Here is a 13,376-nt window from a genome sequence, read left to right on the forward strand (position 1 = left end):
ATCTAGCTATTAGGTTTTATTAACCAATTTTGATTTAATATCCCGGATATAGAAACAGGCTCAGAGAAAGACCGTAACCAGACCTCCTATGTTCCTCCTGCTAATTAGTGGAGCTGAGATACTGAACTCAGGTCTGTTTGACTCCAGCCCAAGCCTTCCCACTGTGCCAACCTTCCTCTCCCAGCACCATTTAGTCTAAAGGCTCTTCTGAGACGCTTGATACAGCTGGAAAAACTTGCAGTTCTTTGATTCCTTGTTGATTGCCTCTGCTTGACCTGGCCAAATATAGGACTTCCATTATACTCAGATCATAAATCTAGCCGCAGAATAAAGGCAAACTCTCTGATGTCATGAATCCTAGCAACTAGCTGGGAGACTCACTGTCTGAAAGCAGGGCTCTAGGCTTTTGGGTAACTCATGTATTACTTGGAATAACTTTTCTTCTCTAGCTGTCTTGTGCTCTCATTTGTTGCCCCCTAAAGCTTCTATTTTGGGGAGAGCTAATGGAACCTAAGAATTAGCATCCCTGCACCTGGAAGCAGGGCCAGAGGTCCCCCATAAAGCAGTCCAGGCAAAGCACCATGATGCCTGGGCAGCAGGAAGAGTTTCCCAAGGTGACAGGTCCTTCTTTGCCCATCTTAGAGCTGGGAATTTTCCCAGGAAGGGTTTTCCCATAGTGAAATCAACAAAGACCCAGTGACTCTCTGAAGAAGAATTTCCAGGGTACCTCTCCATGGTGCTATTTCTTACACCACCATGGACTGGTTATGTAATATCTGGGTAGGTTTTTCCCCCTTACTGTCTTTTTAAAAATTTTTATTTAAAATTTTCTTTTAGAAAGAGATAGGGTCTCACTTGGTTGCCCAGGCTGGTCATGAACGCCTGGGCTCAAATGATCCTCCCATCTTGGCCTCCCAAAGTTCTGGGATTACAGGCATCAGCCATCATGCCTGGCCCCCTACAGTCTTGAATTCGACCTGGAGGTTTTTTCTAGAGATTCCTAATTCATGATCTAACACCACCGTCTACCATTTTCCTATGTATTATCTCCTTTCCTCTGCTTGACTTTACTGACCCACTTGACGGCTCTCATACCTTGCAACCCAGAGTAATCTGAGAGACCTAAACTACTGGATGGTTCAGAGCTCTTCATTTCCATTTCTGCACGGAGGGAGGCAATCTCCATCTCATAATCTCCCCGAATGCGTTCCATGTCTTCAAGTTCATTCTGCATCCTGCAGAGATCCTCCTGCAGGGACGCTATGTCACTCTCATGTTCAGTTGCAGAATCCTCTGCTGCTTGCCGCAGACTCTGGATCTCAGCCTGGGCCAAATGCAATTCCCGTTCTATTTCCTTAAGTTCGCTTTCTTTCTCATGCTCTAACAGGGAAATCTCCTCACGCAGAGAACGCAGCTCACCTGCAAAGTCCAAAGCTTGAGATGATCAAGAGGGCGGGTGAATTAATCTACCATGTTCTAGAGGCACAAAATTAAAGGGAGACTTATTTCTTGTCTGCAAAGTCCTGAAAACCTCGTCTCTACCCCATCAGAGAAGTATAGCATCATGCTGGATGGACTAAAAGGAGTACCTAAGAAGGGAACAGAGAGTGACTCTATGTAGTAAGGTCCAATAGAAAAGTAGATTTTGAGGCCTGGCACCGAAAGCAATCACTTAGTCTACTGTAAACAAGAAGTATTACATGCTTCTAAGGAATCACCTGATTGTTAAAGACCTAACTTCATTTATAGTATTTTCTTGATGCCCTGAATCTTTCTAGAAATTCCCTGACTCAAAAAATGTATACAGACTATTTTCACCTATTCATCCTGAGAGCTCAGAAATTACAGAGCCTCAAAGTTCCCATGACCTACCTGTGGTAAGTACTGGACCTAAAACAATGTGCATTTAGAGTTCACAACTCAAATTCACATATAAGTTCACTGCATAATAACCAAACACGGGATAATAATCTAAGTGTCAGTCGATAAGGGATTGTTTAAACTGATGATAGTTAGGCTGGGCGCAGTGGCTTACGCCTATAATCCCAGCACTTTGGGAGGCCAAGGCAGGTGGATCACTTGAGGTCAGGAGTTCAAGACCAGCCTGGCCAACATGGTGAAACCCAATCTTTACTAAAAAAATAAAAAAAAATTAAATTAAATTAAATTAAATTAAAAAGTCAGGCATGGTGGCATGCCCCTGTAATCCTAGCCGCTTGGGAGGCTGAGACAGGAGAATTATTTGAGCCCGGGAGATAGAGGTTGCTGTGAGCCGAGATCGCACCACTGCACTCCAGCCTGGGCAACAGAGTGAGACTCGGTCTCAAAAAATGATGATAATAATAATAATAATAAAATAAACTGATGATAGTTAAATAGAATATCATGCAGTCATTTAAAAGAAAGTATCAGATCTATGGTGAAAACAAAGAAGTTTCCATATTAACTGAAGAAAAGAGCTGTAAAATATATGCTATGATCTAATTTTTGTAAAAAATATTTTATGTATAGTATATAACACACAAATGGACAAACATATAGAAAAAGGCCTGGAAAGATCTATGCCCAAACCATAATGAGTAGTTGTTTCTGAAGTATGGGGTAACATGTGATGAGGTTTTTACTTTACATATCATATACATCTGTGCTGTTTGGATTTTCAGAACAAGCCTATATTTTCTATTTTTTAATTTACAAAATAATGGGTCAAGAGTTCTCTGTATCTATGGAGCATCTCAGAGTTTCTAGACACATGCACCCATCTGGGATCAGAACCAAAAAGTGGAGAGAGTAAAAGGCACTGATAACAACAGTGAATTTAGGATTTGAGGGCCAGGATGAGAGAATTAATGAGGATTGGGTTGGAAGGGTCAGGATTTTCCCATAAATTCTTTGCAAGGCACATTCTCTCACCCTCTTCCCCCAACTTCTGCTCATTCTACTCACCATTCAGATGTCAACTTTTCTAGTTTCTACCTCCAAAAAAACTAAGAGAAGTCCTCTATTAAATGGTCTCATAAAACCTTGTAGTTTGCTCTGTGTGTGTGTGTGTGTGTACTTAGTCTCCCCTTCACCTGGTTATAAGCTTTATCAAGGCAGAGAGCATATCGGGTTTGCTCACCATTACAGCTCTAGGATCTAGTATTGTGCCTGAAAACGAAGCTCAATAGATATTTGATGTATTCATGCATAAATAAGGCAACAGTTCATCTATTCAACAAACTTTTACTAAGTATCTCCTATGCGTACCGAACTAAATATTTGGGGGGTTTTCCTTTTTGTTTTTGAGACACAGTCTCGTTCTGTTGCCCAGGCTGGAGTGGAGTGGCATGATCATGGCTCACTACAGCCTTGATCTCCTGGGCTTAAGCAACCCTCCCTCCTCAGCACCTCTAATATCTGAGACTACAGGCATCGGCTACCCTGCCCTGGTAATTTTTTTTTTTTTTAATGTAGAGATGGGGGTCTCTTTCTGCTGCCCAGGCTGGTCTCAAACTCTTGGGCTCAGGTGATCCTCCCATCTTGGCTTCCCAAAGTGCTGAGATTACAGGCATGAGCCACCACACCTGACCCTGTTTGGGTATTTTTTAAAAATTAGAATAGAATCTAGACTTTCAAAGAAGACAAATTTGGACATGCTTCATAGATAGATGCTGAGTGGTGAGGGCTTCTCAGGGGAAGATCTACCCTGCTCCCCTGAGCTCACATGTGGAACTATGCGCATGTCTTTTGCCAATCTTTCCAGTTCTAGAATGATCCTAGCTGTTACATCTCCTTGATCTATTCAACAACTATTAACTGATCCTTAACTGCGTGCCAAGGCCAAGAATCTCCTGTTAGATTCTCTGACTTCCTATTGGAAGAACAGTCAGCTCTACCCCCACTACTGAGCAGCACAGTGAAGTCGGTCTAGCTAGGGAGACACACAAGGAAACTGGCCATTAGGATAAAGGCCCTAGAATCTGGGGTGGGCCTTCTGGAGAAACAGACCAACCTCCACTTCCCTAATATGCTTTTGATGTTAGGGTTCAACTCTCCCTTACGTGCTTCTGGCCCTTAAAAAAATGGTATTCTCGGTCAAACACGGTGGCTCACACCTTTAATCCCAGCACTTTGGGAGGCTGAGGTGGGTGGATCACTTGAGGTCAGGAGGTCGAGACCAGCCTGGCCAAAATGGCGGCACCCTGTCTCTACTAAATATACAAAAATTAGCCGGGTGTGGTGGTGGGCATCTGTAGTCCCAGCTGCTGGCGAGGCTGAGGCAGCAGAATCACTTCATCTCAGGAGGCGGAGGTTGCAGTGCGCCGAGATCACACCATTGCAGTGCAGCCTGGGCCACAGAGCGAAACTCAGTCTCAAAATAAAAATAAAAATAAAAATAAAAATTCTCAGATCCACTGGGAACAGAAGGTGCAGAGTCACCTAGAGTCGCCCGGGGCAGGACTCAAGGCCTGGGGGCAGAGCTACTCCGGGAGCGCCCGGGAGTTGAAGAGGCCAGCCAGGGTTCCCCGGGTTCCGAGGCGCTGGCGCCCGTTGAGTATGGGGCTGGGACTGTCGGGGAGAGGTCAAGGGCCGAGGAGTCGGGCTGCGGGCAGAAAAGTGGATTCTCACTCACTGGTTATAGCCTCCATCTCGCCGTCCCCCCTAGAGCAGTGTCCCTGGGGGGCCACCCAGCCGCTGGCCGGTCCCGGCCCCGGAGGGGCTGTGGCGGCCGGAACGGCCTCCGAACAGCAGCTGCCTCTAAGGCCGCGCGCGCCCCGTCCAGGCGGAAACGGTGACGCGCGTGCGCGAGGGCAGCCTCGGTCTCTCCCGCAGGGCCGTGAGGGATCTCACCCTAGAAAGCACTCTACCGAGGACTGGGCGCGGTGGCTCACGCCTGTAATCCCAGTACTTTGGGAAGCCGAGGCGGGGTGGATCACGAGGTCAGAAGTTCAAGACCAGCCTGGCCAAGATGGTGAAACCCCGTTTCTACTAAAAATACGAAAAATTAGCCAGGCCTCCTGAACCCAGGAGGCGGAAGTTGCAGTGACCCAAGCTCTCACCACTGCACCCCAGCCTGGGTGACAGAGCAAGACTCCATCTCAAAAGAAATGAAACATCCTACGGAGGAGGGAAGCGCTGTAGAACCCTATTTTCCCAGGTAGTTCCTGCTACATCTGTGCTTCAATCCTGACTTTTCGCCCGTTTGAATGGAGGAATGTCCCTTCTCCAGGCAAAGGCCTTTTTTGTACTGGATCTTTTCTTTCATTATACATGATCTAGCATTTCCTACCTTTGAAAAAAGAAAAGAAGTAATCTTTCGACCCTATTTCCCTTACTTCTCTGCTTCTCTTCAAAATGACTACTGGAGTTACCGCTACTCACCTTTTCCATTTCATCTGCCATGTCCTCTCCAAACCTAATCCAATCGGTGCCTCCATGCACTGAGATGTCTCTGGGTCCTCCCTCTTGCCAAATCCAAGACCGTCTCACTTGACTTAGCAACCTGACACAGTGGATCATTGTCTCCTTGAAGCACTTTCTGCTCTGGCTTCCAGGGCATGACATGCTCCAGGAGTTCCTCTCACTTTACTCTTTTGTTCATTTGTCTTCCTATATTGGACCTCTAAATACTGGAGTGTCTCTGGGACTGGACCCTTTCTCCTCTTCTGGTGTCTCTCCATGTGACTGCACCATTACTTCCCATGGATTCGAATGCCAATTATATGCTAATGACTCTAAATTTACATCTCCGGCCCTGTTTTCTCCCTGGTTCCGCCTTTATATATCCAACTGCCTCAATATATTCACTTGGATGTCCACAGTTACTTCAAACTCAACAGTAGAAAACATGTCTTAAATGGCTCCCCTACCCCCAAAACTTACCCCTTGCCAAGTCTTTCCCAATTCAATAAACATCACCACCTTCCATCAATTTTCTCAAGGCAAAGTCATCTTTGATGTCTCTGTTGTCCCCTGATCCAATTCATTAGCATATCCCGAGGGCTTCACCTTCAAAATATATTCTGAATCATCTCCATTTCTACAGCCCTAACTCAAGCAACCATCATCTCTTGACTGGACTATTGCAGTAACTTGCTGACAGGACTCACTGTTCTGAGTCCCTTCCCTCCATCCTAAATGTTTCCACTTAGCGGCCAAGTTCTCTTTTAAAAATGTAAAGCAGATCGTATCATCCCAGTCCTGGCTAAGACCCTCTCCTGGCTTTCCACCACACTTACATGAAAGCCAAGCCTCTTGGCTGGCCTATAAGATCCATTGTAATCTGGCCTCTGCCTGCCTCAGAACATTCTCTTACCAGGGTCCTCCACATGCACTTTGCTGCAAACACAGTGGCCTCTATTCTATCGCTCAAACAAATGAAGCTCATTCTCACCTCTGGGCCTCTGCAGTTGCTGTTGCTTCTGCCTGGTACGCTCCTCCCTCAGATCTTGGATGGCTGGATCCTTTTCATTATTCAGGTCTTAGCTCAAATGTCAACTTCTCAAAGACGACTTTCCTAACTGCCATATTTAAAATAAACTCCCTTCAAGACCAGCCTGGCCAACATGGTGAAACTCCATCTCTACTGAAAATACAATAATTAGCCAGGTGTGGTGGCACATGCCTGTAATCTCAGCTACTCGGGAGGCTGAGGCACGAGAATCGCTTGAACCCGGGAGGCGGAGGTTGAAGTGAGCCGAGATTGTGCCATTGCACTCCAGCCTGGGCAACAGAGTGAGACTATGTCTCAAAATAAAATAAAATAAACTCCCATCCCATCTCCTCTCTATATCATATTATTATGTCGTGTTCATAGCATTTATTGCCACCTGAACTTGTGTTGTTTATTTTCTGCCTCTCTCCATTAGAATGTACTCTTCATTAGGGCAGGGATGTGGTCTGTCTCATTTATAGCTGGTCCTCCAAGTATAAAGGCACCTCATAAGTAGGTGATAAATAAATTAGTCCCATTTTACAGATAAGAAATGACATCTCAGAAAGATAAGTGACTTGCCCAAGATCACACAATTTGTAAGTGGTAGAGCTGGGCCCAGGAATCTAGGTCATCCCAGACCAATGCCCACACTCTTCCCTGTGTGACACGTTTCCTGCCACTTTCCTCCTCTGCAAGCCCCTTCATTGACCACCCTTCCTGTATCTACCTTTGCTTACATTTTCTGTCCCCGTCTCCTTTCCTCCCCCTCTCACACCTCTGCTTGCTACTGTCCAGGCCTGCTTCCCGGCCTTCCTTTTTTTTCTCCATTTATACTTTTCTTTTGGCTTGATCTCAGTTCTCCCCAGAGTCCCTGCCGTTTTCTAGGGCAGCTCCCCTAAACCTTCCGGAAGCCCACAGAAGTAACAAAAGCTGCCTCTTTATTTGGTGGTGCGGTGGAATGTGGGACACCTGCCTTGCTGCTTTCCAGAGACAAAGGGACGTGGGTGTTGGCAAAAAGGGATTTAGGGGCCACAAGCTCAGGTCCCAGGCAGCAAGAGAAGTGCTCTCATCTGCCTCCCTTAACAGGTGCAGAGAGGCCCCGCCAGTCACGTCTCATTGGCTTCATGCTTTCCCATGCTGTCCTTGGAGGAACCAAAAAAGGAATCTGGCTTGGAATTCAACTTGGATCACCCACCCCTGGCACTGACCAGGAGAACAAAGGGACAGGGATGCAGTATGAAGGAGGAGGCTGAAGGGGCAAGAGGAAAGAGCCCACCAGAGACAGGAGGTGACAAGGAGGTCAAGAAATGGAAGGAGAGGACAGAAGAGCCAGGTGGAGGTTTAAAGAAAGAAAACTGGGGACAGAGGAGGATGGAGAGACAAGGAGCGGAAAAGCATGAGACTAGTAGAGGAAAATGAGGTGAAATTACTGAATTTGGTTATTTTTATCTGCTATGCTTCAGTCAAACCCTCAGGAAAAAAGTACTTAGGTGACCACTTGGATGGCCACCTCCCTCCGGTCCAAGCCCTGGGAATTACCTTGGAGCTGCTGAATCTGCTTGGTGAACACCTCTGCCTGCTGGGCGCTGGCTAGCCGTTCATCCTCCAGGAGCCCTGCAGGGAGAGGGGCACCAGTGTCAAGCTCGGATCCAGGGGAGTGCAGAGCCTCTGGGCCCGGGCACTGGGCCCTGGCCCAGGCACTTACCCTGTAGCTCCAGGGAGTCGTCCTCATGCTGCCCTGCCAGTTCCCGGGTCTCCTCCAGTTCTGCCACCAGCTGCAGCACCTGAGCCCGCAGCTCCTCCAGCTCTGTCTCCGTGAGGCTCAGTCCCCGGTGCTTGTTGACTGACAGAGAGCCAACACTGCCACCTTTCTGCACTTGCTCTTCTTCTTCTTCCACCTCTTCTTCCTCCTCTTCCTCTTCTTCTTCCTCTTCATAGAGAGCTGGGAGTAACACCTCCCCTAGGAGAGACAGCCATCCCACCAGGGAGTCAGCACCAACTTCCTTTCCGCAGTCCTTCCAGGGCCCTCAAACTCACTATCCCAGGGCAGAGATAATATACTAGTGCCACCTGGTATCCCCCAAGGTGCCTCTGGGCAAGACCTATACTCAAGATGAATCCTCAGGTGTGAGGGTCAAGTTGAGAGGCAGCCCCTCCACCTCCCAGGCCCTTCCTGGACCAATGTTGCACGTGGTAGCCTCCCACCATTGCCTGTGGGCAGGCTGGTGCCCGCTCAGCCATGAGACACTTGCACAGGATTACCTGCTTCTTCTAGGCTGGCCTCTGAGTAGCAGGACAAGTAGTCAAGAAAGGAGACAGTGAGTGGATCTTTCGGTCAAATGGGGTAACAGTTACAGTTTGGAGATTTCTCAAAAGTTAAAAACAAAAACAAAACAAAACAAAACTGGCCGGGCATGCTGGCTCATGCCTGTAATCCTAGCACTTTGGGAGGCTGAGGTGGGTGGATCACTTGAGGCCAGGACTTCCAAACCAGCCTGGTCAACATGGTGAAACCCCATCTCTACTAAAAATACAAAAAAATTACCTGGGCGTGGTAGTACATGCCTATAATCCCAGCTACTTGGGAGGCTGAGGCAGGAGAATCACTTGAAAATGGGAAGTGGAGGTTGCAGGGAGGCGAGTTCGAGCCACTGCACTCCAGCCTGGGCGACAAAGTGAGACTCCATCTCAAACAAACAAAAACAACCAAACAAAAAACTATCCAGGTGGCTTGTGAAAAATCAGCCTTTCCGTAATAAGAAAGCACTGCCCGTCAGCAGGTAGAGAAAGAAAATATCTGATTGTAGAGGTTTCATTGGACAAACGCTGGTGCCCTTTCAAATGTATATTATTAAATACCTGTTTGAAATTTTCTACAAGGTCCACCTTGTTTTTCCTTGCTGCATGTCACAAAGTCTCCTCTCCCCTAGCTGAGCCATATGAGGCCCCTCCTACTCTGCTGACCACAAAGCCGCTTTCAGGGCAAGTTTTAGGCTGTACTTGTGTGTAAAAGAAAGCCTGCTATTTTAATGCATTAAAAAAACTGGGGTTTGGTGCTGGCCCCCAGCCTCTGGTTGTGAGCACCCGCTCCTTTACTGCAATGCAGTCCCTATAAATAGCAAAATGTTGTCTGGATGATGATTGTTTGCTTTGTTTTAAAATTCTGAATCTCTGGTCTTACTTTATCTAACATCAGCAGCCTTAGGTTCGTCTGGGACCCCTCGTGCCATCTGTCCCTCTTAGGGGGAGCAGGTTTGCCCATACTGAATGTGCAACGTGCAATACTTCACAGGAAGTCCTGGAAAATGGACCAGCGTCCTTCCAGGGGCCTGGTGTTGGCAGCAACTGCCAAGTCACATGGGTGTGGTGGGGATACACGTGTGTTGGGAGGATGGCCTCACGCGCCCCCTCCTAGGCAATCTCTTTCAGGCAGTAAGGTATCCTAGAGAACCAAAGCCACAGGCTTCCATACGAAGTTAATGGTGGTGGCCCCAGAAAGACAATTCACATGCCCAGTTCCTGGCTTTTTATAATAAGAGACAGCTTGGGATCTGGGTCGGCAGGCAGTGAGGACAAACCCCCTGCTGAAAGGCTGCTTCAAAGCTCTGTCCAACCAGGCCTCTTTCTCTGTCTGGCAGCTCCCTTGGGACACACAACCTGGTTAGCTGGGGGTTGATTGGGGTCCCGAAGGGATGCACCCTAAACTTCCGTCAAAGCCTGAGCCCTGGGAAGGGCTGGCGCTCTGAGCTGCAGGAAGAGGGGCTAAGATGAACTGAGGGAAGGGCTGTGTCCTGGCTTAGAGGCCTGGGGGTCAAAGGGAGGAAGGAAGGGAATTAAGGGAGGAGGGGAAGGGAAAGAAAGAAGCCTTTTGGGAAAACTCACCCTCCATAGCTTGCATCCCTCGTCGTTCCAGGGACCCCCAGCGTTGGCCCTTCTTCCTCTCACAGCCCTCAGAAGCCTCATAGGAGCCTAGAGTGGTCACTGTGGGTCCTGAGAGCACGGAGAAAGGAAGGGCTGGGGGATGGGGGACTGGCTGCGGGCTGGGGTGCAAAGAAGGGGACATGCTTTCCAGCTCCTTGGGGCTCTGGGATCTGTAATCCCAGTGGAGGTGCCTGACTCACTCTCCCGTCTCTGCGACTCCTCTCTCTCCGCCACCTCTTACGCTCTGCCTGCGGAGACCCCAGTCCTGCCGCCCAGCCTCCTCAGAACCCCCTGTTCCAGGCCCCTCTTGCTTGCACAGAAAGAGGGGGTGTGCGTATTTAGTACGGCGAGACAGGGAGGAGAGGGGCAAGACAGAAAGAGGGCGGGAGCCAGTGAAGAGGAGGCTGAAAGGGTGAGGTGGCCTACGGAGGGAGGGAGGAGTGGGGGGCGTGTGGGAAGGGGTAGGGCAGCGACCGCTCCCCTCCCCTCCCCTCTCATTCTCTCGCTGGACCTTGCCCACCCCACCCTCTCCCCGCGCTCAGGAATCTCCGGGGCTGCAGGAGGTGCGGGGTCTGGAGCCCCGAAGGCTGGAAGCACCGTCGGACTGGAGTGGAGAGACGCGCTGGGGAGGGACCACCACACAGGATGCGGCCGGTGCGCTGAAGCCCCAGCCCCAGGCCGGAAAGATGGAGACCGGGCCCCGGTGGAGGCCAGGATGGAGGGAGGAAGACTTTGGGCGGAGAAGGGGGAGCCGCGGAGGCCGGGAGCACCTGGGGGTCTGGAGGGAGGAGGGATGGAGGAGAGAAAGGAGGGGCGGTGGAGAGGTGAGGGAGGGGCGGCTCTGACCTGGTCCCGGGCAGCTCCAGCCCGCGGCTCCCGCGCCGCCTCCGGCGCTCGCCTCCATGACCGCTCCCGCCGCCGCCTTACGCCTCCCCGAGCAGAAGCCGCAGCCGCGAGCCCGGGGACCCGAGCCGGGTGCGCAGGAAGGGGGGGGCGGGAGAGGGGGCGGGGCCTGGCCGGGCCTCCTGACACCGCCCCCCGCCGCTCGCCGCCGCCCGGAAGCTCTCCCAGCACTCGGGAGCTCCGAGCCGGTGCGGGGGGCGGCTTGGGAGGGTGAGCGCGACCCCGGATACGCCCCAAGTCTCTCCCCGAGGGAGCGCAGGGAGCTGCGGGGCCCGGACAGTGTCGGGAGCTCCTAGGCTTAAGGCTGTCCCAAGAGGGAGGAGCGAGATCCCCTGATTATGGCAGCGGGTCCCCCCGGGGTCTGCTGTGCGCAGGGACCCTTCTGCACCAGGTGTCAGGGCCCGGTCATGCTCAGCAATGGGGACAGCAAAGGACGAGGTGGGACTGTTTCCTCCAAGCGCGCAGACACGCGCGCCCCTCCCTCCTTCCCTCCCCCGCCCGGCCGGCGCCCCCACCAAGCAGTCGGCGCGGACTCCGGCCTCAGGCCCTGCTCAGCCCTGCCCGGTGGCCCCTCGGCAGCCTGGGGGCCGGAGGAGGGAAGTCGAGGCCCAGATGGGCGAACGGCAGGGCCCTGACCTTTTCGCTTTCCGCGACCCCCTACCGAACCAGGGCCAGGGACCCTCTTGGGGGGCCCTCCGGTGGCCCCACCAAGCCTCAGGGCCCGAAGACCCCCTCTCCTCCGCCCTGCCTTCCCTTCCGGTCCCACACCAGGTGGGCTGTGAGCCACGCCCCCACTGTAGCCCGCGAGAGTGGGCACGACTGATGTTCACTCTCGTGGAAGGGAGATTTGGAAGCCCAGGGGGCTTATTTCACGTCTTTCACCACTCTTTTATTCAAGCTATGTCCACTGGGTGCTGGCTTTTGAAGAGGCAGTTCTCACATCTCGGCAGGTCTCAGCAAGGATAGAAGTGGGTACAGTTCGGAACAGGGGCTCCCCAGCACATCCAGGAAATGGCTGGGAGATTCCTAAGCCAGTGACACACGCAGATCCCTTCTCTAGCACATTCACTCACAGGTCGAGGGCTAGTATTGTCTGCGTTCCCCCCGCTGCAGGAAAGGGGTCCGGATCCAGACCTCAAGAGAGGGTTCTTGAATCTCACGCAAGAAAGAATTCATGGCAAGTCCGTAGAATAAGGTAAAAGCAAGTTTATTAGGAAAGCAAAGGAATAAAGAATGGCTACTCCATAGACAGAGCAGCCCCAAGGGCGGCTGTTTGCCCATTTTTATGGTTATTTCTTGATGATATGCTAAACAAGGGGTGGATTATTCATGCCGCCCCCTTTTAGACAATGTAGGGTAACTTCCTGCCGTTGCCATGGCATTTGTAAACTGTCATGGCACTGGTAGGAGTGTAGCAGTGAGGATGACCAGAGGTCACTCTCGCTGCCATCTTGGTTTTGGTGGATTTTGGCTGGCTTCTTTATTGCAAGCTGTTTTATCATCAAGGTCTTTATGGCCTGTGTCTTGTGCCAACCTCCTATCTCATCCTGTGACTTAGAATTCCTTAAACGTCTGGGAATGCAGCCCAGTAGGTCTCAGCCTCATTTTACCCAGCTCCTATTCAAGATGGAGTTGCTCTGGCTCAAATGCCTCTGACATCCCACAGGCTTCCACGTCCACAAGCCATTCCTGTTCCACGGGAAGGAAGCCCTTTTTTGCTTGGACTTCCCCTACTTTTCAGCTGGGGGTCACCTCCAGGTGGCCTTCTCTGACTGGTACCCCATCCCTGCCCTACTAGGCGCTTCTGTGGTGCTCGTCCCTGTCTGTCTGTCTGTAACAGCACCAGGACCTCTGGGTTGTCCAGGCTCTGCCCAGTTTCTTGAATGTTATGGGGATCTCAGTTATCTTTGTATCTCCAGCTTCTGACCGAGTTTCTGACACAGGATAAATGAGTTAAAGGTCGATCTCCCAGATACCCAGTTAATGCCCTATCTTATCATCTAACATGATTACATATTTGTGGTGTTAAATGTTGCCTATTCATGATGATGTTGTCTATAAGTCTCTCTCCCTCCCCCTACTCCTTGCTCCTTTTTTCTTCCTCTGCCTCTCTCATTATCTCAGCAGAGAGACA

The 13,376-nt window shown here is 50.7% G+C and overlaps 1 protein-coding gene across 6 annotated transcripts in view; it reads right to left on the reverse strand.

Moving 5' to 3' along the window:
• CCDC136 (coiled-coil domain containing 136) overlaps positions 1–11,321 on the reverse strand; it is a 30,786-nt gene extending 19,465 nt beyond the window's left edge. For 3 of the 6 annotated variants that reach the window (XM_009203833.3, XM_017957145.2, XM_003896559.3), the window contains exons 1-5: positions 11,186–11,293; positions 10,301–10,408; positions 8,124–8,378; positions 7,958–8,032; positions 1,096–1,419 (exon numbers count right to left, since the gene is read on the reverse strand). In XM_009203833.3, coding sequence (XP_009202097.2) covers positions 1,096–1,419; positions 7,958–8,032; positions 8,124–8,378; positions 10,301–10,408; positions 11,186–11,243 — 820 coding nt within the window. In that variant the 5' untranslated portion in view covers positions 11,244–11,293. Of the gene's footprint in view, positions 1–1,095; positions 1,420–7,957; positions 8,033–8,123; positions 8,379–10,300; positions 10,409–11,185 lie in introns of all 6 variants that reach the window. The other 3 variants (XM_031665174.1, XM_021936253.2, XM_009203832.2) reach the window with 2 other exon arrangements.
• Positions 11,322–13,376: the final 2,055 nt, after the last annotated feature.

The sequence above is a fragment of the Papio anubis genome, chromosome 4, assembly GCF_008728515.1.
Source record: "Papio anubis isolate 15944 chromosome 4, Panubis1.0, whole genome shotgun sequence".
Lineage (NCBI taxonomy): Eukaryota > Metazoa > Chordata > Mammalia > Primates > Cercopithecidae > Papio > Papio anubis.